The 22,895-nt window shown below is 43.3% G+C and overlaps 1 protein-coding gene across 1 annotated transcript in view; it reads right to left on the bottom strand.

The window, feature by feature from the left end:
• Positions 1 to 22,410, bottom strand: part of LOC127491474 (uncharacterized) — a 58,978-nt gene extending 36,568 nt beyond the window's left edge. Inside the window, exon 1 of the mRNA XM_089306473.1 lies at positions 21,822 to 22,410. Coding sequence (XP_089162599.1) covers positions 21,822 to 22,410 — 589 coding nt within the window. The remainder of the gene's footprint in view (positions 1 to 21,821) is intronic.
• Positions 22,411 to 22,895: the final 485 nt, after the last annotated feature.

Genomic DNA, 22,895 nt, shown 5'->3' with positions numbered 1-22,895 from the left:
AAACATGGAAAACAGCAGACTTGAAATGGCTTAACTTTTTTCAGAATTTTTTCTGAATCTGTAATTTTTCTTCCAATAAGAACTTTTCAACAAAATACAACTGAAAAGCAAAGGAAATAGGTATTTAGGACCATGCACAAAAATTAGCACATTTTAAAGTCCATGAGGAATTTTACACTGCTACTTATTCTTTCTTTTAATAGACTCATCTTTTTAAAGTGACTACAAATTCAGAGTAACTTTTCCCAGCTTCTAAAGTATTAAGAATCACTATATACCTAAAGGTAGGGGGGAAAATCATATGTGTTTTCAAAAGCACTCTTGCTGTCATAAACACAAATTATGTCATTTCTACTTGTTGAGTGCTAAGACTTTTTCTAAAACTACATTAACAGCGCATATCATGAAAAGGTCACTGCAAATTTTATTAGAACTATAAAGGCGAATTTTGGGTACTTGCCATAGAAAACTCTATTTCTACAGTTAAGAAGTTATTCAATTTGTAAGTCACTATACAAGTTAACAACATTCTCTCTCTCTCTCCAGAAAGACTAACAAAAATAGCAGAGAATAAAGAAATAAAGTTCTGTTTAAGTCCACAGTGACAAAAAAGAAAAGGAAGGGGCACAGAAGCACGGGTATTCTGCCCAGAATCCAGGAAACTGAGACTCCACGAACTCGGGAAATGTCCAGGACAACAGAGAAAGAGACCATGAAACAGAGCTACCTAAAAATTTCTGATTGCAAATAACTTCTTAGCTCCTCCATATCTCCAGCCTCACCATTATGGAAAATTCTCAGCCACTAAATATGTAACTCCTGGCAAACAATTTTCACCAATGAAACCGACAACCTCAGAGAATTCTACTTTCTGGGACTTTTAGAGTTAGCTGGGAAAAAAGATCAGCTTTCAATCCTATTATCCTAGGGCTAATCCACTGTGTACTACAGCTTTCAATTGCTGAAGCTGGAAGCCAGAGCACTTTAGAGTAAATAAAAAGCTTCCTTATGCTGTGAATGTCTGTGATCACTGCACTATGGTGCAGTAATATTGGGCACCTAGAAACAGAGGCCTTGTATCTCACCGAGTTCAAGGCTTTGCCAAGCAAGTGTGACAAGACAGGGACAAAGAAGCTGCAAGCATAAGCAGAGGAGTGATTACAGTAACCAACCACTAAATTTAGACACAATCTACTCTTTCCACATCATTGGACTGTTTTCATCACCATAAAATCTGTCTTAAAGAAAAAAACTTTCTTCCTCCCACTGCCCCTATCCAAATGGAGTCTCCTTTCTCTCCTCCTGAAAGCAGTTACTCACTCACAGTGTCCACAGCCCTGTCTTCCCTTTCTCTAGTGAGTGCATTACAGGCAGGCTCTGCCCATGTCAGTCAGCAACCAGCGACCTCCTGTTATGCAACCCGTTGATGGTCCATGACAAGTCCTCTTCTCATGCGTCCTACCAGCAGCAGCAAATGCACCTTCTTCCTGCAAACACTCTCTCCTGGCAGTAGTCTCTTTGCTGCCTACCACACAGGTCACTTCAAAGTCTCCTCTACAGAATGCCCAAGGCTCAGGTCCTTCTTGTCCTCTTCTACCTACAGTCTGTTCGCCGGTCACATCATCCAGCTTCCTGACAACTCAAACATCTCCACCTGGATCTCCTAACAATATTACCAACTCAAAATCAATCCAACAGTGCTCCACCCCTAGCTCTTCCAGAGTCACAAACAATCCTCCCCAGCTGCTCGGCTCAAGACCTTACTTGTTTGTCTCCTGCCACAGACCCACACCAATCCATCAGAAAGTCCTGACTCCCACTACTTTCAAAACATACCCAGAATCTCATCACCTCACTACCTACTAACCACAGTCAAGCCTTCTACCTTTGACCCCCCACATTTGATTCTTAATACAACATCCTGAGTGGCCCTTTTAAAACTCTGGAGGAAAACACATTAGTAAAGGTATGAGAAGGTGGAGTCTTTGAGAAGAAGATAATTGGGTCATCAGTGTAGAGACCTCATGAATGGGATCAATACCCATAAAAAGAAAACCAGAAGATCTGGCTTTCCCCTAGCAAGAAGAAGCCATCTGTGAACCACACTGAACTCCAGGACATAGCAGAGAGCTGGACTGGAAGAGGAGCAACCGGGACTAGTACCCGGCATCCCAACCAGCACTAGACATTGGGGTGCTGGCACCACAGGTGGAGCATTAGCCTAGTGAGTCGTGCAGCTGGCCATAAATACATCTTTAAAAGAAAAAAAAGAGAACATTTAAAAAATCGCCCACATCCCACACTAGAGTACTGGTTCATTGTCTAGCTCTGGTTCCTGACTCCAGCGTGATGCTCATACATACCCTGGGAGGCAGCAATAAGGACTCAGTGAGATTCCTGCTACCCATGTGGAAGATGTGGGCTGAGTTCCAGGCTGCTGCTCTAGGCATTTGGAGAGTGAACCAACCGATGGGAGCTCTCTCAGAGCTCTCCACCCTCCCTGCCCCATCTCTCAAATAAATAAGTTTCATTTAAAGTGCCCACCATACGACTCAACTAGTCCACTCCTAGGCATATACTCGAAAGAAATGAAAACATACGTCCTCATAAAAACCTGTATGAATGTTCAGAAAAGCTTTATTCATAATAGCCAAAGAGAGAAAACAATTCAAATGTATGTCCTTACAAAGGAATATTAGTTGGTGATGCAAAGAACTTAAATATTGGCACAGTGGTTAAGATGCTGCTTGGGATGCCTGCCTCCAACAACAGAGTGCCCGGGTTCAATCCTGATCCCACTCCCAATCCTGCTTCCTGCTAATGGAGACCTTAAGAAGCAGGAGGTGAGGGGCCGGTGTTGTGGCGCAGTAGGTTAATCCTCCACCTGCACCGCTGGCATCCTATATGGGAACCGGTTTGAGTCCCTGCTGCTCCACTTCCAATCCAGCTCTCTGCTAGAGAGCTATGGCCTGGGAAAGCAGTAGAAGATGGCCCATGTCCTTGGGCCCCTGCACCCATGTGGGAGACCTGGAAGAAGTTCCTGGCTCCTGGCTTCGGATTAGCACAGCTCCAGCTGTTGCGGCCAATTGGGGAGTGAAGCAGCAAATGGCTGACCTTTCTCTCTCTGCCTCTCCTTCTCTCTCTGTGTAACTCTGATTTTCAAGTAAAATAAATAAATCTTTTTTTTAAAAAAGTATACTTTATGCTGTATACTATAAATGTATAATTGGTATGGTATGTAAGTTATACCTCAACAGAACTTAACAGTCTATGTGGGAACTTTAATAATTCAAATGTTCCTTTATGCTGCCTCAGAGTCTGCCTCCTATGATACAATACAATGCAAAACAAAAGCAGAATTACTAACCCACAAGGTCCTTGGAGATGAACTCCGAATTATCCAGCAGAGGTGCAGAGCCTCACTGAAACATCCATGTTTTTTTATGATTTATTTATTATTTATTTGAAAGTCAGAGAGAGAGAGGGCAGAAAGATCTTTCATCTGCTGGTTCACTCTCCAAATAACTGCAACAACCAGGGCTGGACCAGAACAAAGCCAGGAGCCAGGCACCCCATCCAGTCTCCCACATGGATGCAGGGGCCCAAGCACATGGGCCACCCTCTGCTGCTTTCCCAAGTGCATTAGCTGGCAGCTGGATCTGTGGAGCAGACAGGACTTGAACCAGTCCCCATACAGGAAGCCAGCATTCAAGATGGCGGCTTAACCTGCCACACCACAGTGCCAGCCTCCATCCATACTTCTACATAAAGATTCACGTGTACAGTTCCCTAAAGTGGGATGTCGCTAACGTATGAGTTGATTTTTTATATATTTAGAGGTGGCTTATGCTAGAATTAAATGTGGGGTAGGCATTGAGTGCAGCAGCTGAGATGCAGGTTGGGACGGCCACACGCCCCCTCAGAGTGCCTGGACTCTAGCCCCTCCTCCACTTTCCAGTCCAGCTTCACCTTGACTCTCACCCTGGAAGGCAGCAAGGAATGGCTCCAGCACCTGAGTCCTTGCCACCCACAGGGTAGATCTGTATTGAGTGCCAGCCTCCTACTTCAACCTGGCCAGCCCCAGCTACCTAATTCTTTCTCTCTTTCCCTCTCTCTCTTGCCCTCTCTGACTTTCAAATACAAGTACAGATAAAAGTAAATACATTTAAAACTTGTTAATACAGGAATTTGACCTTAACAGCAGAAAATCATGAAAGCAGTATCAGTCTGCTCTAGATAGCCTGACAAAAAGCACCTAACAAAAAGCAAACAATTTTGTCTGCTCTAGTGTTAAAAAAAGGTCACATTTTTTGAGGTTATCCTGATCTTTTGCTCTCAACTGGAGCTAGTTCCAGAGCATGACGGATCTAAAAACTGTTCTGGTCTCACCGACTTAAGACTGAAATCAAGCCCATCAGAGAGCCAGCAGGCACTGGTGTGCACACACAAGGTATTAGAATTTCACACACTTAAGTTGTCCTAATTTTCATTCTGCAGAAAAGTCAAAGAAATTCTGATGCCTACACTAAAATTCAACTTGTATATTCTAATTACATGACTAGTTCACATACACAAGTTTTTAAGTTAAATAAACTGCTAAAAAATACAAAGAAACACACAGCTCACGCTTGCAAGTTCAATCTAAATCATTTAAATAGGTTCAGTGTGAGAAACTATCATGCTCTTTCATTGTCTTTGCTTAGACGCCCTGATCCAGTTCTCATTCCACCACAACAACTTCACTATTTTATGCTCATCTATTTACACAAGGATTTCCCTGCCAAATACCATTAGACAAAAAGTTTCCAGTGCTGAAAAACATCTGCAGAACATTGGTCTACTGAACAGTGATAAGCTTGACTGTAAAATATTAGATACTTCCCTGGCTGGACTGTGGACAACTGCAGCTGAAGATCCTGGAAGCTGGTTGGAGAAAATAAGAACACTGAGAAGTCATCACCTTCTGTCAACTTCTCATCACCACTTCATGATCAGAAAGGAAATCACTTTTAGGAACACTCAAAGGAAAGCACCATTTCACTATTCCCCAATACCAGCTCTATCACTGAAATGCAAAATGGCAAATCCATGGCACAGCCTGTGATGCTGGCACCCTGTATGAGCACTGGTTCAAGTCCTGGCTCCTCCACTTCCAGTCCAGCTCTCTGCTAATGCACCTAGGAAAGCAACAGAAGATGGCCCAAACACCCACATGGCTTCAGCCTGGCCCAGCCTCAGCCTTTGAGGCTACTTGAGAAGTGACCAGTGGATGGAAGATCTCTCTGTGTCTCCCTCTAACACTGCTTTTCAAACAAATAGATGATTAAAAGAAAAAAAGGAGGAGGGAAGGAAGGAAAGAACGAAGGAAAGGCAGACCTGCAAATCCAGCTTATTTAATAAGAAGCAACCCAAAGAAGATGCCCTTGACAACATCACTAACAAAAAAGTGAGAAATCTTGAGCACAAGAGGCAAATAACACCGGTAATCTAAAGAAAGACAACTACCATTTCTAGCAACAGTCATGGAGAGTACTACCTTAGATTAATGTTTAAGAAAGAAATACAAACACTGGAGAGGGTTTGAGTGATATTAACCTTGTCTAAATTACTGTAGTGAGGTACACATTTTCATCTAGTTACCTTACTCATATGACATCCACTGACTGATTTATGAATTTTTAGCCCAATCTGCAAACAGGAAAATTTAGTTTACCTAGATTACTGTCATCATTTTTAGGAAAAAAAGGTAAGAGTCAATCTACAAAATAAAAAGAAGCTTTTACGTTTTCTCTTTCCTGATCTTGCATCCTAATGGAAATCAAGTAAGTCTGGATGGATGGTTCAAACCTGTTCCACAAAAAATTTTCACATACTTTTTTTTTCCTCTATGACATTTTATTACAAATAAATGGAGCCTCATGTCAAGAGAAAGTATCTCATTACACTTCAATTTAATTAGTTTAAAAAGTTTTTCCTCAACCCAGATTTCAAATGACTGCCTTCAGTCTTAAACAATGCTAAAATCCTAAGTCTATATATGAATGATGCATGAGATTAAAATTAATATTTTAAAAGATTTAATTAAGTTAATTTGAGAGGCAGAGTTACAGACAGTGAGTGGGAGAGACAGAGAGGTCTTCCTTCCACTGGTTCACTCCCCAGTTGGCTGCAACAGTGAGAGCTGGGCCGATCCGAAGCCGGGAGCCAAGAGCTTCTTCCCAGTCTTTCATGTGGGTGCAGGGCCCAAGCACTTGGGCCGTCTATTACTGCTTTCTCAAGCCACAGCAGAGAGCTGCATGGGAAATGGAGAAGCTAGGACCAGAACTGGCACCCATATGGGATGCTGCACCACAGGCAGAGGATTAGCCTACTGCACCACGGCGCCCGCCCCAGATTAAAATTCTTAACTTGAAATTTTCTCTGCCTCTAACCTATGATGGTGACCCATTAAAATGAATAAAAATTTTTTATGGGAAATACCATACCTCAAAATCAGTCCCAGTAGAAATCCAAATATTCAGGACATGAGGAATAAGAAAGCAATAAGGCATATAGAAAGCAATCACAGTAGTAAAACAACAGAAATATGTTCTCTTTATCAGTAATGAAATGTACATGGACTAAATTTGCCAACCAAAAGACAGACATTGGAAGAGTGTAGATTAAAGAAAATCGATTCCACTAAATGTCACCTGTAAGATTCTGACTTTGGAGTCAATGGCACAAGGTTCAAAGGGAATGGACGGAAAAAGATACCCCATGCATACAGTAACCAAAACTGGGCAGCAGTGTCTACTCTAGTATCAGACAAAATGGCTTTAAATAAACAAGGATGCCAGAGACAAAGAATACATTAATAAAACAAGATATTACCAAATGGTTCAGCAGAAAGAAGGTATAAGTGTTAACCTATGCATCTAATAATAGACACCAAAATATACAAAGCAAAAATTGTCAGAATTAAAAAGGGAAACAGAAGATCTGGAAACAAAATCAGCACATGAAAGAGACAGTTGCACTCCTCACAACAGGGAAGCTATGGAATCAGCCCAGATACCCACTGACGGATAAACACGACGTGGTATATGTCACAATAGAATACTATTGAACCATAACAAGGAAGGAAATCCTGACATTTCCAGCTATGTAGACAGAACTGTAGCTCGTTCTGTTAAGTGAAACAAGCCACCTGCAGAAAGACAAATACTGTAGGTTCACATATATATGGAAGCTAAAGCGGGTAAAAGCCACCACTTGCAATGCGGCACCCCACATCAGAGAGCGGCATCCCGGCTGCCCTGCTTCCAATCAGGCAGCGGAAGGTGGCCCTGCCACCCAGGTGGGAGACCAGGATGCAGTTCCTGGCTGATGGCTTCAACCTGGCCTACATCTATCTGCTGTGGCCATCTGGGGAGTGAACCAGCACACAGATCTCCACCCACCCACTCACCCACCACCACCATTCTGCCTTTCAAATCAATACATTAATTTTTTTTAAGTAGTCCATCTGAACTTAGAACAGTGTTCACTAGAGGCTGGAAAGGGTAGAGGAATAAAAAGGAGCTAAATAATGGGTTCTGAAGTAAGTCAGACAGAAGTACCAAGTTCTAGTGTTCCAAAGCACAGTGGGACAACTTTAATTCACAATAATATATATGAATTATAATAAACTGGAATAGAGGAGCTAGCAGGATTTAAGAACAAAGATAAGGAAACTGACCTCCTAGTTTGCTTGGTTCACAGTGTGTATGCACTGAAATATTGCACTGTACCCTATATATATATATATAATATATGTATTTCATGTTAATAAAAATGGTTAAATAAAATAATTTTAAAAAATTTTAAAAATGCAGAAGTTGTTCTACAACAATAGTTAGGGTTCTGGATACACCACAACCACCACCCGCAATAAGAACAGAACAACCAGGCAAAAGTAAAGAAATATAGGAATTGGCAACTAAATCTAACTAGATCTAAAAATTCACAGAGAGGCTGGTAAGGTGGTGCAGTGGGTTAAGCCACCACCTAAAACAAAGGCAAACCTTAAGCAAGATCCAAATTACTAACATCAAAAGTGGATATGGGGCCAGTGTTGCGGCACAGGTAAGCTGACTCTGGCAATACCGGGCCAGCATCGTGGCGTAGCAAGTAAAGATGCCACTGGCAATGCCTGCCTCCACAGTGGAGGCTGCTTCAAATCCTGGTTGTTCCACTCTGAACCAGCTCCCTGCTAATGGTGGAAGATGGCCCAAGTTCTTGAGCCCCTGCACCCGTGTGGGAGACCCAGAAGAAGCTCCTGACTCCTGGCTTCGGATCAACCCAGCTCTGGCCATTGCAGCCATTTGGGGGATGAACCAGCAGAGGAAGATCTCTCTATCTCTCCCTCTGTCTGTAACTTTGCCTCTAAAATAAATAAGTAAATCTTTTTTGTGTGATTTTATTATTGTTTATTAGCCCTTGCCCAGACTTGTGTGGAACACTGGTCTTTCGACTTTCTTTTCTTTTCATTTTTTTTATTTAGTATATATAAATTTCCAAAGTACAGTTTATGGATTACAATGGCTTCCCCCCCCCCATAATTTCCCTCCCACTCACACCCCTCGCATCTCCCGCTCCCTCTCACATTCCCATTCAATTATCTTTATATACAGAAGATCTATTTAGAATATATTAAGTAAAGATTTCATCAGTTTTCACCCACACAGAAACACAAAGTGTAAAATACGGTTTGAGTACTAGTTATAGCACTACTCACATTGGACAACACACTAAGGACAGATGCCACATGAGAAATAAGTACACAGTGACTCCTGTTGTTGACTTAACAAATTGACACTCTTCTTTATGGCGTCAGTAATCACCCTAGGCTCTAGTCATGAGTAGCCAAGGCTATGGAAGCCTTTTGAGTTTGCCAACTTCGACATTATTCCGACAGGGTCATAGTGGAAGTTCTCTCCTCCCTTCAGAGAAAGGTACCTCCTTCTTTGATGGCCCCATTCTTTCCACTGGGATCTCACTTGCAGAGATCTTTCATTTAGGTCTTCTTTTTTTTTTTTTCCAGAGTGTCTTGGCTTTCCATGCGTAAAATACTCTCATGGGCTCTTCAGCCATATCTGAATGCCTTAAGGGCTGATTCTGAGGCCAGAGTGCTATTTAGGACATCTGCCATTCTATGAGTCTGCTGTGTATCCCGCTTCCCATGATGGATGGTTCTCTCCCTTTTTGATTTTATCAGTTAGTATTAGCAGACATTAGTCTTGTTGGTGTGATCCCTTTGACTCTTAGACCTATCAGTGTGATCAATTGTGAACTGAAATTGATCACTTGGACTAGTGAGATGGCATTGGTACCTGCCACCTTGATGGGATTGTATTGGGCTCCCCTGGCACGATTCTAAATCCACCGTAAGGGGCAAGTCCAATTGAGCATGTCACAAATTGTACATCTCCTCCCTCTCTTATTCCCACTGTTATATTTAAGAGGTATCACTTTTCAGTTAAAATTTAAACACCTAAGAATAATTGTGTGATAATCACGGAGTTCAACCAATAGTACTAGAAAAAAACAAAGAGAAAATACTAAAATGGATAAAGTATTACATTGTACATCAACAGTCCGGACAAGAGCTTATCAAGTCACTGTTTCTCATAGTGTCCATTTCACTTCAACAACTTTCCCCCTTTGGCGCTCAGTTAGTTGATGCCAATCAGGGAGAACATATGATATTTGTCCCTTTGAGACTGGCTTAATTCACTCAGCATAATGTTTTACAGATTCCTCCATCTTGTTGCAAATGACTGGATTTCGTTGTTTTTGATTGCTGCGTAGTATTCTATAGAGTACATGTCCCATAATTTCTTTATCCAGTCTACTGTTGATGGGCATTTGGGTTGGTTCCAGGTCTTAGCTATTGTGAATTGAGCTGTGATAAACATTAAGGTGCAGACTGCTTTTTTTTTGCCAATTTAATTTCCTTTGGGTAAATTCCAAGGAGTGGGATGGCTGGGTTGTATGGTAGGGTTACATTCAGGTTTCTGAGGAATCTCCAGACTGACTTCCATAGTGGCTTAACCAGTTTGCATTCCCACCAACAGTGGGTTAGTGTCCCTTTTTCCCCACATCCTCGCCAGCACCTATTGTTGGTAGATTTCTGAATGTGAGCCATTCTCACCGGAGTGAGGTGAAACATCATTGTGGTTTTGATTGGCATTTCCCTGATTGCTAGTGATCTTGAACATTTTTTCATGTGCCTGTTGGCCATTTGGATTTCCTCTTTTGAAAAATGTCTATTGATGTCCTTGGCCCATCTCTTAAGTGGGTTGTTGGTTTTGTTGTTGTGGAGTTTCCTGATTTCTTTGCAGATTCTGGTTATTAACCCTTTATCTGTTGCATAGTTGGCAAATATTTTTTCCCATTCTGTCGGTTGCCTCTTAACTCTCCTAACTGTTTCTTTTGCAGTACAGAAACTTCTCAATTTGATGCAATCCCAAATGTTAATTTTGGCTTTGACTGCCTGTGCCTCCCGGGTCTTTTCCAGAAATTCTTTGCCTGTGCCAATATCTTGAAGGGTTTCTCCAATGTTCTCTAATAACTTGATGGTGTCAGGATGTAGATTTAGGTCTTTAATCCACGTTGAGTGGATTTTTGTGTAAGGTGTAAGGTAGGGGTCTTGCTTCATGCTTCTGCACGTGGAAATCCTGTTTTCCCAGCACCATTTATTGAATAGACAGTCCTTACTCCAGGGATTGGCTTTGGATCCTTGATCAAATATAAGTTGGCTGTAGATGTTTGGATTGATTTCTGGTGTTTCTTTCTGTTCCATTGGTCTATCCATCTGTTTCTGTACCAGTACCATGCTGTTTTGATTACAACTGCCCTGTAGTATGTCCTGAAATCTGGTATTGTGATGCCTCCGGCTTTGTTTTTGTTGTACAAGATTGCTTTAGCTATTCGAGGTCTCCTGTGCCTCCATATGAATTTCAGCATCATTTTTTCCAGATCTGAGAAGAAGGTCTTTGGTATCTTGATTGGTATTGCATTGAATCTGAATGGACATTTTGATGATATTGATTCTTCCAATCGATGAGCATGGAAAATTTTTCCATTTTTTGGTATCCTCTTCTATTTCTTTCTTTAAGGTTTTGTAATTTTCATCGTAGAGATCTTTAATGTCCTTGGTTAAGTTTATTCCAAGGTATTTGATTGTTTTTGTAGCTATTGTGAATGGGATTGATCTTAGCAGTTCTTTCTCAGCCGTGGCATTGCCTGTGTATACAAAGGCTGTTGATTTTTGTGCATTGATTTTATACCCTGCTACTTTGCCAAACTCTTCTATGAGTTCCAATAGTCTCTTAGTAGAGTTCTTTGGATCCCCTAAATAAAGAATCATATCATCTGCAAAGAGGGATAGTTTGAGTTCTTCCTTCCCAATTTGTATCCCTTTAATTTCTTTTTCTTGCCTAATAGCTCTGGCTAGAACTTCCAGAACTATGTTAAATAGCAGTGGTGAGAGTGGGCATCCCTGTCTGGTACCAGATCTCAATGGAAATGCTTCCAACTTTTCCTCATCAATAGGATGTTGGCTGTGGGTTTTTCATAAATTGCTTTGATTGTATTGAGGAATGTTCCTTCCATACCCAGTTTGCTTAGAGTTTTCATCATGAAAGGGTGTTGAATTTTATCAAATGCTTTCTCGGCATCTATTGAGATAATCATATGGTTTTTCTTCTGCAGTCTGTTAATGTGGTGAATCACATTGATTGTTTTGCGCACATTGAACCATCCCTGCATACCAGGGATAAATCCCACTTGTTCTGGGTGGATGATCCTTCTGATGTGTTGTTACATTCTATTGGCCAGAATTTATTGAGGCTTTTTGCATCTATGTTCATCAGGGATATTGGTCTGTAATTCTCTTTCAATGCTGCATCTTTTCTGGCTTAGGAATTAAGGTGATGCTGGCTTCATAAAAAGAATTTGGGAGGATTCCCTCTTTTTCAATTGTTCTGGATAGTTTGAGAAGAATTGGAGTTAGTTCTTCTTTAAATGTCTGGTAGAATTCAGCAGTGAATCCATCTGGTCCTGAGCTTTTCTTTGTTGGGAGGGCCTTTATTACTGTTTCAATTTCTGTCTCAGTTATGGGTCTGTTTAGGTTTTCTATGTCTTCATGGTTCAATTTAGGTAGATTGCATGTGTCCAGGAATCTATCCATTTCTGATAGGTTTCCCTGTTTGCTGGCATACAAGTCCCTGTAGTAATTTCTGATGATTCTTTTTATTTCTGTGGTGTCTGTTGTTACATTTCCTTTTTCATCTCTGATTTTATTGATTTGGGTCTTTTCTCTTCTTTTTTTAATTAGTTGGGCCAATGGGGTGTCAATTTTGTTTATTTTTTCAAAAAACCAGCTCCTCGTTTGGCTGATTTTTTGGATTCAATCCTGTTGATTTCTTCTCTGATTTTAATTATTTTTCTTCTCCTACTAGATTTGCGTCTGGTTTGCTGCAGATTTTCTAGATCCTTGAGATGCAGTGAAGGCTCACTATTTGGTGCCTTTCCAATTTCTTGATGTAGGCACCTATTGATATAAACTTTCTTCCTAACACTGCTTTTGCTGCGTCCCATGATTTTTGGTATGTTGTGCTGTTGTCCTCATTTACTTCCAGAAAATTTTTGATTTCTCTTTAAATTCTTCTATGACCCATTGTTCATTCAGGAGCATGTTGTTCAATCTCCATGTGTTTGCATATGCTCTAGGGATTCCTGAGTTGCTAATTTCCAACTTCATTCCTTTATGGTCTGAGAAGCTGCAGGGTATGATTCTAATTCTTTTGAATTTGCTGAAACTTGCTTTATGGCCTAGTATGTGGTCAGTCCTAGAGAAGGTTCCATGTACTGCTGAGAAGAATGTAAAGTCTTTATGTGTAGGATGAAAAATTCTGTAGATATCTGTTAGATCCATTTGGGCTAAAGTGTCGTTTAAATCTACTGTCTCCTTGTTGATCTTCTGTTCTGTTGATCTGTCTATTTCTGAGAGTGGAGTGTTGAAGTCTCCCAGTACTATTGTATTGGGGTCTAAGTCTCCCTTTAAGTCCCTTAACAAATCTTTTAAATAAACCGGTGCCCTGTAATTAGGTGCATATACATTGATAATTGTTATATCTTCCTGTTGAATTGATCCCTTAATCATTATATAGTGCCCCTCTTTGTCTCTCTTAACAGTTTTTGTGTTAAAGTTTATGTTGTCCGATATTAAGATGGATACACCCGATTTTTTTTCATTTCTGTTGGCATGATATATCTTTTTCCAGCCTTTCACTTTCAGTCTGTATGCATCTTTGTTGGAAAGATGTGTTTCTTGTAAGCAGCAAATAGATGGGTTTTGTTCCTTTACCCAATCAGCCAATCAGTGTCTTTTAACTGGACAGTTCAGGCCATTAACATTCAAGGTGACTATTGATAAGTGGTAACTTTGCCCTGCCATTTGCCAAAGATATTTTCTAATATATGTTTTGAACGTCCTGTGATCTTTTGCTGTGAGGTTTCCTTCATTTACCTTCTTTCATATTGATGACCCTGTTTCTGTGTTTCTGTGTGCAACACATCTTTAAGCATCTTTTGCAGCGCTGGATGAGTGGCGACAAATTCTTTCAATTTTTGTTTGCTATGAAAGGTCTTTATTTCACCTTCATTCACAAATGAGACCTTTGCAGGATATAATATTCTGGGCTGGCAATTTTTCTCTCTTAGCACCTGTGCTATGTCTCGCCATTCCCTCCTAGCCTGTAGTGTTTCTGATGAGAAGTCTGCTGTGAGTCTAATTGCAGATCCTCTGAGAGTAATCTGACGTTTCTCTCTTGCATATTTTAGGATCTTTTCTTTCTATTTCACTGTGGAGAGTTTAATTACAACCTGTCGTGGTGAGGATCTCTTTTGGTCATGTTTACTAGGGGTTCTATGAGCTTCCTGTACTAGGATGTCTCTGTCCTTCTCCAAACCTGGGAAATTTTCTGCTAGTATCTCACTAAAAAGGCATTCTAATCCTTTCTCCCTCTCCATGCCTTCAGGAACTCCTAGAACCCAAATGTTGGGCTTTTTAATAGTATCCTGTAGATTCCCCACAATATTTTTTAGATTTCTAATTTCCTCTTCTTTTCTTTGGTTTGACTGTATATTTTCCTGTTCTCTGTCTTCTAAGTCTGCTCTTCTCTCTTCTGCTTCACCCATTCTGTTTTTAAGGCTCTCTAATGTGTTTGTCATTTGATCTATTGAGTTCTTCATTTCATTATGATTTCTCATCACTATCACAGTTTCATGTTCTACTAGTTGCTTCATTTCATTTTGATTACTCCTTAATATTTCATTTTCGCAAGAAAGATTTTCTATCTTGTCCATCAAGGATTTCTGTAGTTAAAGAATTTGTTTTTGAGAACTTCTTAATGTTCTTATCAATTTTTTGAGATCTGCTTCTGGCATTTCTTCTATCTCATCATCTTCATAATCTTGAATTGGGGTGTCTTTTTCATTTGGGGGCGTCATAGTGTCTTCCTTGTTCTTGTTACCTCAGTTTTTGCATTTGTTGTTTGGCATACTGGAGATATTCTTTGGTTTCTTCACTGTGGTGTTTTTTCTTGTTATACTATGATTCTAGATTAAGCGGACTTTCTGCTTTTGATGGAGCCTTAGAGGCTTGAGATGCGTGTGGCCTGAGAGCTCTGTTTGGTTCCTCAGGGTTAAGCGTGTGCCAAAGGTGACACTCCCAGGTTAGGCGTGGTAAATCTCTTTCTTTCTTTTTTTGATTCAAAAGGGAGGTAATTCTGCACAGCTGAATGGAATTGGAGGTAGTTAGCAGGTGAATGATATACCCACAGGAGCCAGAGATGTGAAGCTCTTTTCCAAGGACCACACAGGGAATCTGTTCTGCCCTCCATGTGGGCTCAAATTCTCCTGCAGTCTCCCACTGGGTTGCCAAGGTTACCGAATTGTAGCATCTCTGGAGAGTAATTACGTGAATTCTGTGAGTTCTCTCTCCACCGTCTGTTTTCACAGTCTCAGTTCAGTAGCACCACAAATTTACTAGGTCCTAATCTCCTGTTAATTCGCCCCGCCCAGAGTCAGGTTTTTCTGCTAGGCTCAGGGCCGGTGCAGACCTGAGGTCGCTCTGCTTATGACATATGTCCAAGATGGCGCCTGCTCTTTGTCTTGCTCACCCTTGAGAGGTGAGCAGAGAGAGAGAAACCCGTGTCTGTACCAGTCACCTTTTTTTTTTCTCTCTCTCTCTCTTCCAGTTAGCCTGGTGAACTCCCCCCCCCCGGGGGGGGTTGTTCCCTCTAGTTTCCTCTCTCCGCTTGCCTGCCAGTGTCTCGGGCTATTGAGGTTCGGCTCACCTCGCATTCCAGCGCTGGTGTGTTGAGTCTGCTGCTGGTGCCCCGAACTGTGGGCTCCCACGCTCTCCACGCAGGTCCACTGTGAATCACTAGTTCCGGAAGAGTTTCTTCTGCTGTTTCCTCCCCTACTCTTCCTTGAACCTGCAGTATCTCCACTTTTATTAAACTGTCTCTCCCCGGACTATCTCTCCCCACCATCTCTTTATTCACAGTCTCAGTTCAGTAGCACCACACATTCACTAGGTCCTAATCTCCTGTTATTTCACACACACACACACACACACACACACACCTGAGTCAGGTTTTTCTGCTAGGCTCAGGGCCGGTGCAGACCTGAGGTCACCCTGCTTATGACGTATGTCCAAGATGGCGCCTGCACTTTGTTTTGCTCGCCTTTGAGAGGTGAGTGGAGGGAGAGAAACTCGTGTCCATATCGGTCACTTTTTTTTTCTCTCTCTCTCTTCTAGTTAGCCTGGTGAACTTTTCCCCACGGGGTTTCAGGCTTCGTTCCTTCTCGTCTCCTCTTTCCATTGCCTGCCGGTGTCTCAGGCTATTGAGGATCGGCTCACCTCGCATTCCAGCGCTGGTGTGTTGAGTCTGCCGCTGGTGTCCCGAACTGTGGACTCCCATGCTCTCCACGCAGGTCCACTGTGAATCACTAGTTCAGGAAGAGTTTCCTCTGCTGTTTCTTCCCATACTCTTCCTTGAACCTGCAGTATCTCCACTTTTTTATTAAACTGTCTCTCCCCGGACTATCAGTGTGCTCCCTTCCTATTCCGCCATCTTGCCCCTCCTCAATAAATAAATCTTTTTAAAATAATAGAAAAGATATGAGGCTAAGCCAGCGAGTGCTGGGCACCTTTCCCTAAAATAGCTCACACTCATCATAAATTGAGAAAATAAATGAGAAGTAAATGGAGATTAAAAGGGGAAACAAAGTAGGTTTCTTTTAGTTTATGAGCTAGAGATTAGTTGAGGTTTTCATACTGCGTGTTCAGTATTTAATACTTAATTTGCACATGTCAACAGAAATGTACAACCAAATCTGGTTTTTATTGTTAGACAGTGTCATTTCAGATTATTGTAATTCCTCCATGTCAGTCGGCTCCTGACTACAACCATTACAAAATCTCTCAATTATCTGTGAATGACCTTTATTGTAATTAGTATTTTTTTTAATAAGGCCTTCCCCAGAGCCCAAAGTCTGATGCAGGAAAGACTAGATATCCTCAGTACCATTTCCCTTCCTATTCAAAGTCTTGTGGAAATCCTTTTTATAATTTAAATCTACAGGTTCTCAAAGCATGGCCCATGACTCCATGAGTCCTGACACTCTCTTAGGGTCCCTACAAGATCAAATTATTTTTAGACTAAATTTCAGACTAAATTTAATATACTAAATTTGTATAAATAATTTTATACAAAATTACTAGCATTTTGGAAAAAATAAAGGCGGTAACACCTAGCTGTAATTTTAGTCATTCTATTTGTCATTCCCCAGCACCAGCAGTTATTAAAAAAAAAAAAAAGAAAGCAAATGCAAGTTTTCTTAACACAATGTCCTTGAATAATCAAGTTACTAATTCTCCTAAGTCTCGGCATACAAATACAAAACCTTTTAATGCTCTGGGTGGCAGAAAGGACATGTGTGTGAAACACTTGTACCAGACACTGTAATTCACGTTATCTCAGGGCAAAGTGCTTCTCTAACGGAACTGAGAGCCTGAACTAGCCTCTCTGTTCATGAAACAAACATCACTTTGAGAGAATGACGGACGGCTACAGTTTCTCAAAATTGGGTATACTGTCTCTGTCTGTAACACTGCCTCTCAAGTAAATAAATAAAATCTTAAAAAAAAAAATTGGGCATACTGGCAGAGGTTTTCTCTGAAATGAAGTGAGTCTACTGTCCCTTTAAGGAAACAACTGCCGCTTACTGGTTGCCAATGATAAACTGTAAGCTTTTAGGCAAAATCAGAATTCTGAGAAAAAAATCATATTAATATTAATAAGTGTGACTGTCTTTGAAAGCTGTACAAAGAACTATTCCAGTATTTGGAAGATGCTGCAAGGGCATGTGATGTGCGCCTAGTATTAAAATTGCTTTGTCTTAAACTGAGCATGAGGATATTAGCAATACGTTGTGAAGGAGACTGCTTATCTCACAGTGAACATACTGCGGCTGAAAAAGCTCTGGTTTGATGCTTAAACGACCAATCCCCCCCCCCCAACTTTGAAGCTGAAGAAGGTAACCCTCTCCATTATTGCAGTACAAGTTGTGGAATCTCTTGAGTGCACAAACCGTCTAGTTGTATTTATCAGACTATTTCTACTGATGGAGTGCTCCAGGTAAGGAAGGGAAATGCTGCTTGTTTTCATTTGCCTGATTCAAGTGTCTGAGAAACCACTCTCTCTTGTTGTCCCAGGCTGCAACGGAACAACTTTACCAGGGTTTGGGCACTTTCTTTTCTTTATAAAACATGCTCAGCAAACTGCACCAGTTAACTAGGGTTTGGTAAATTGTTATGTTAACAATTATGACATCTGCAATGTTTTACAAAGCAACTAATTTAATAAAATCACTATTGTGAGGACTTCTCATGTAACACACCATGGAAAAAAAAAAAGTCCACTGATAACGACTTCAGATTCCATACCACATAACCTTTAGAAAGTACAGTTGATTGAGTTTTTGGTATAAAATCAAACAAGAACAACAACAATTATCTGAGAAGGCTATTACTACGTCTTTGCCTTTCCCAGGCATTAACTGTGTGAGGCTGGATTTTCTCCTGATGCTTGTACATACTTCAACCTCGAGAACTGACTGCAACAGACTTGTAGAAGCCAATATGACAATACAGCTGTTTCTATTAAACCACACAAAAAAAGAGTGGGAACACTACCATTTTTGTTTTCAAAGGTCATTTTTCATTAAGAATATGCTGTTTGTGTTCATACATAATGAGTTTACAAATGCCATTTCTAGTGAAGTAACAAAAAAATTTTATATTTACTTTGATTTACAATACAGTAAACATACACATATAATCCACCAGTTGCTCATTCAGGGTCCTCACTAATTTTTGAGGCAGGTAAAGGAGTCCTAAGACCAAAGGTTTGCAAACATCTGATTTAAAGGACAGAGAATTAAAACTGGTTAAGCATTCTGCAACTGAAAATCTAAAACCGGAAATGCTCCAGGATGCTAAATGCTTGGAGGGGCCATAAGATTCCAGAGGTGGAAAATTTCAAACGTGATCTCACACAATCAAAACACAGCCACACTCGGGGCTGGCACTGAACGTGGCGAGTTAACCCACCACCTGTGATGCCAGCATCAGTTCTAGTCTCCGCTACTGTTTCCAATCCGGCTCCTGCTAAGGCACCTGAGAAAGCAGTGGAAGATGGGTTCCTTCCACCCACTTGGGAGACCAGGATGGAGTTCCAGGCTCCCAGCTTCAGCCACTGTGGCCATTTGGGGAGTAAACCAGTGGACGGAAGATCTTTCCGTCTCTCCCTTTCTCTGTAATTCTGCCTTTCAAATAAATAAGTACATCTTTCTAAAAAACCTTAAGGACATAGCCATACCAAAAATATGCTATGAAGTTATCTTCAGGCTACATGTATAAGGTGAATACAAAACATAAATGAATTCTGTGTTTAGACCCGGGTCCTATTCCCAAGGTATCTTATTACAGATATGCAAATATTCCAAAATCTTAAAAAATCCAAAATCCCAAGCATTACAAACAAGGGATACTCAACCTGTATCAGACACAGCAAAGCAAGAAGAAAAGCAAGTACATAAAATCATTAATGGAAAAAAACTTTCTAAGGAAAATTACACAAAAGCTGAAAATGAACACAAAATCAAATCAGAACTAACCTCATTCTATGCAACATAAAAGATCATTAGATGAAAGTCATTTTGCATGTATTCTAGAAACATGTACTATGCTGATTAAGTAAGCACAAACATACCAATTAATAGTTCGATAGACACTATATTTGTTAGCAGTACACAACAGGCAAAGAAACACCCAATAACAAACTCAATTCCAGACGATTAAAATAGCAGCCTTCACGCACAGGAGAGAGGCGGTCCAAGGTTCTTTTTTTTATTTTATTTTATTTTTTTAATTTTTTTTTTTTGACAGGCAGAGTGGATAGTGAGAGAGAGAGACAGACAGAAAGGACTTCCTTTTTGCCGTTGGTTCACCCTCCAATGGCCGCCACGGCTGGCACGCTGCGGCCGGCACACTGCTGATCCGAAGGCAGGAGCCAGGTGCTTCTCCTGGTCTCCCATGGGGTGCAGGGCCCAAGCGCTTGCGCCATCCTCCACTTCCTTCCTGGGCCACAGCAGAGAGCTGGCCTGGAAGAGGGGCAACCGGGACAGAATCTGGCACCCCCACCGGGACTAGAATCCGGTGTGCAGGTGCTGCTAGGTAGAGGATTAGCCTATTGAGCCAAGGCACTGGCCAATGGTCCAAGGTTCTGTCAGAAGAGACAGACAGGGGTATTTCAGCACTTCTTTAGCAACAGGGGCACCCCCAGCAGAGTCTAAACTGTTCTATTTAAAACTGCCTCACAGGTGCCAAGGCAGGCCAGTGATGCTAAGCTCTCAGTCCCACAGAAGCAAATGGATGATAATGAAATGAACCTGTCTGCAGCCTGGTGTATCCTTTGGAAGACTAAAGAGAAGCAGCAGCAGCCCTGACAGGTATCAAGCACATGGGATTTACCAGGCACTATGGGCTAGACTCATCTAACACTCTAGATCACCTTAAGGATACACACCATTATTATCCCATTTTCGGAGTTGAGAAAATTGAAGTGCAAAGAGGATAAATACATCGCCTAAAACTAAGGCAGGATTCAAACTCACTCTGGCTCTAGGCCCAACCTTGGCTACCACACTACAGTACACAGACAAGTACCACACATCACACATCTTGGACCTCCTCTTCCCTCTGCTAATGGAGGTAAACCTATTCTTACATGGCAATTCAGCTCAGCTAGATTTCTCTAAAGAGAATGAATGACTCAAGCCAGTTGGAACAGCTTCTCCAAGTTGCTACCACCAAAGTTTTCATTGCATTAATACACTTGGCTGTTTCTGCAATGTCCACCAGATACCATAGTAGTTTCAAGACTGCCCCTTTATTTCCCAGTTTAGAGTGCATCGGGGATGGCTCTATTGCAGACAGAATTTAGAGGGCGTTTAAATGAACCTATAACTTCACCGTGCAATCTGCCTCCCAAGAAGAGGAACGGGAAACTGAACAAGTCATGTAAGAACTCTGGCACACCCCGGCAAGGCAGTGATGACGGCAAGAGCAGCTAGATTTCTGCCACTCAAGTGCTTGCAAGAGCTGGACGGAGCTGCGAGTTCCAGGTTTCAGTACTGCCCGGCCGTAGCTGTTAACCGGCATTTGAGTGAACCACTGGATGCGAACTGTCTTCCAAAATACATCGGTAAAAACTTAAAATAAATAAAAGAAAAAAAAAAACCCTCTGCCTTAAGGGTGACAAATAAGGTGTGGATAAGCCAGCATGATCTGACAGTCACTCTACACGGGAGATGCCTAAGGGTGGATTCTCCAGGGTCTGTGTAGTTTCAACATTTGGCACATGTTTTTAAAATAGGTACCATGTAAAGCACCTAAAATAAATCACTGGTTTGACTTACAGAGCTGAAAACATTCCACAGCACAATCACAAAAATAACTTTCTGGTTTTCCAAAAAAAAAAAAAAAAGAGAGAGAGAGAGAGAGAATTTCTAAGAATAATTCCGAGGTTAACAAAGAAAGTATTGACGGTTTACAATAAGGAAAGTGAAAACGAGCGATGAAAAAGACTGAAGTCACTTATAAGTAAGAATTGCACTGGAATCAAACGTTCCTACAATTTTGAACTCCTGCAGAACAAAAAAAAAAGCGCGGGGTAGGGAAGAAAAATAAATAAAAAGCATGCATGCACACAGAATTAGTGCCGTATTGCAAAAGAGAATGTCCGCGTCAGGCCCGGAGCCAGCCGCGGGAACGGGAAGTGGGCTCAGCTGTCCAGACGCACAGGGATTCGCCCAGCACCTCCCGGGACGAGAACCCAGCGATGCAGACGTCCCGGGGCCCCGGCAGCAGAGCCTCTGCGTTCGGGTTCCACCGCCGCTGCGAACCCGCAACCCCGGCCGGCGGCTGCGGCCAGACTCTGCACTGTCATCCCGGCCCGGCCGTGCGGCTGGGGCTCCCGAGCCGGCGACAGGCGCCCACCTCGCCCGCCCCGCGGAGCGCCGCGTCTCGCCGGCCGGCCGGGGGCGCCGGGCAGGGCCAGCGCCTCAGGCCCCGCGCCGGGCCGTCCCCCGCCCCCCGCCCCGCCGCCCCGCCGCCCCGCCGCCCCGCCGCCCCGCCGCGGGAAACGCGCGTCACACACGACCTGTCAGGTGAGGGGCGGCGGCCGGGGCGCTCACCGGCTCCGGATGGGGGCGCTGGCTGGGGGCCGCGCCGAGCGCCGCACCGGGCTGCTGGGCGCCGGGCGCTGGGCGGCTGCTCGCTGGGCGCACGCGGATCTGTCGCCGCCCGCCGCCCGCTGTCTTCATACAAAGCCCGGTGGCCAGCGAGGCAGCGGCGGAGACGGCGGAACCTGCCCGCACCCCGGCAATGTCAGCGCGGCGCCCCGCCCACCTCACGCCTCGGCCGGCCGACCCGGAGGCGCGTACGCGGAAACCGGGCGGGCACTCTGAGAGGCCAACCGCCGCGGCACGCATGCAGAGGCGCGCGGGAGAACTGGCAGCGCGCGCATCTCCCCCGACCCCGGGCTTCGCTACTTGCAGCCGCGCATGCGCTTGGGCACCGCCCGAACCGAACCGGACCGCGGTGCGGCTCCCCACGTTCTTGCCCTCCCCTCTCTGTGCGCCCCCAACAAGGGCTTCACCCCACTCCCCGCCTTTTCCCAGAACTAGGCCGGCGCCCACCCGGCCACCCCCAGTGACCCGGGCAGAAATCACTCTCACCACGTGATGCATCCAGCTTGGGGCGGGGTCGCTGTCAGGGGGAAGTGGGGGTCTCCGCGCTCCCTGCGGCCCGCCTGGTCTCCCCCCACGGCCCCGAGGAGACCCCGGAGAGGCTGGACGGGACCTGGCGATAGCACTGCGGAGCACCTTGGAGAAGCACGCAGTGGCACCGTGCGGCCCAGCCTCATTTCTGGGGTGTCGGGTGCTCTACAGCTGGCTGACCTGTTCTCTGTGTGCCCACGTGGACCACAAAGACGGCCCTGCGGCGCTGGCCGCTGCCCCCGCACGGGGAATGGCTCCTGGGCAGCCAGAGCCATGTGCCAGGGGAGAGGGGGAATCAGTGACAGCGACTTTGTTTGGCTTTTGTGCTGCTGTCTATGGTGGCCGCGGGCCGGGGTGGGGGTGGGGGGGTACGCAGTCAATCCACTGCCGCCGGCTACAGGAGTTCAGCGGAGAGCCGCGAGGTTTTTTCATGTTTTCTTGCCATTTGGCTTAAA

This window comes from Oryctolagus cuniculus, chromosome 1 (assembly GCF_051225735.1).
Source record: "Oryctolagus cuniculus isolate XC-2025 breed Fujian yellow rabbit chromosome 1, ASM5122573v1, whole genome shotgun sequence".
NCBI classification, from domain to species: domain Eukaryota; kingdom Metazoa; phylum Chordata; class Mammalia; order Lagomorpha; family Leporidae; genus Oryctolagus; species Oryctolagus cuniculus.
This window is presented reverse-complemented; position numbering and strand designations above follow the sequence as displayed.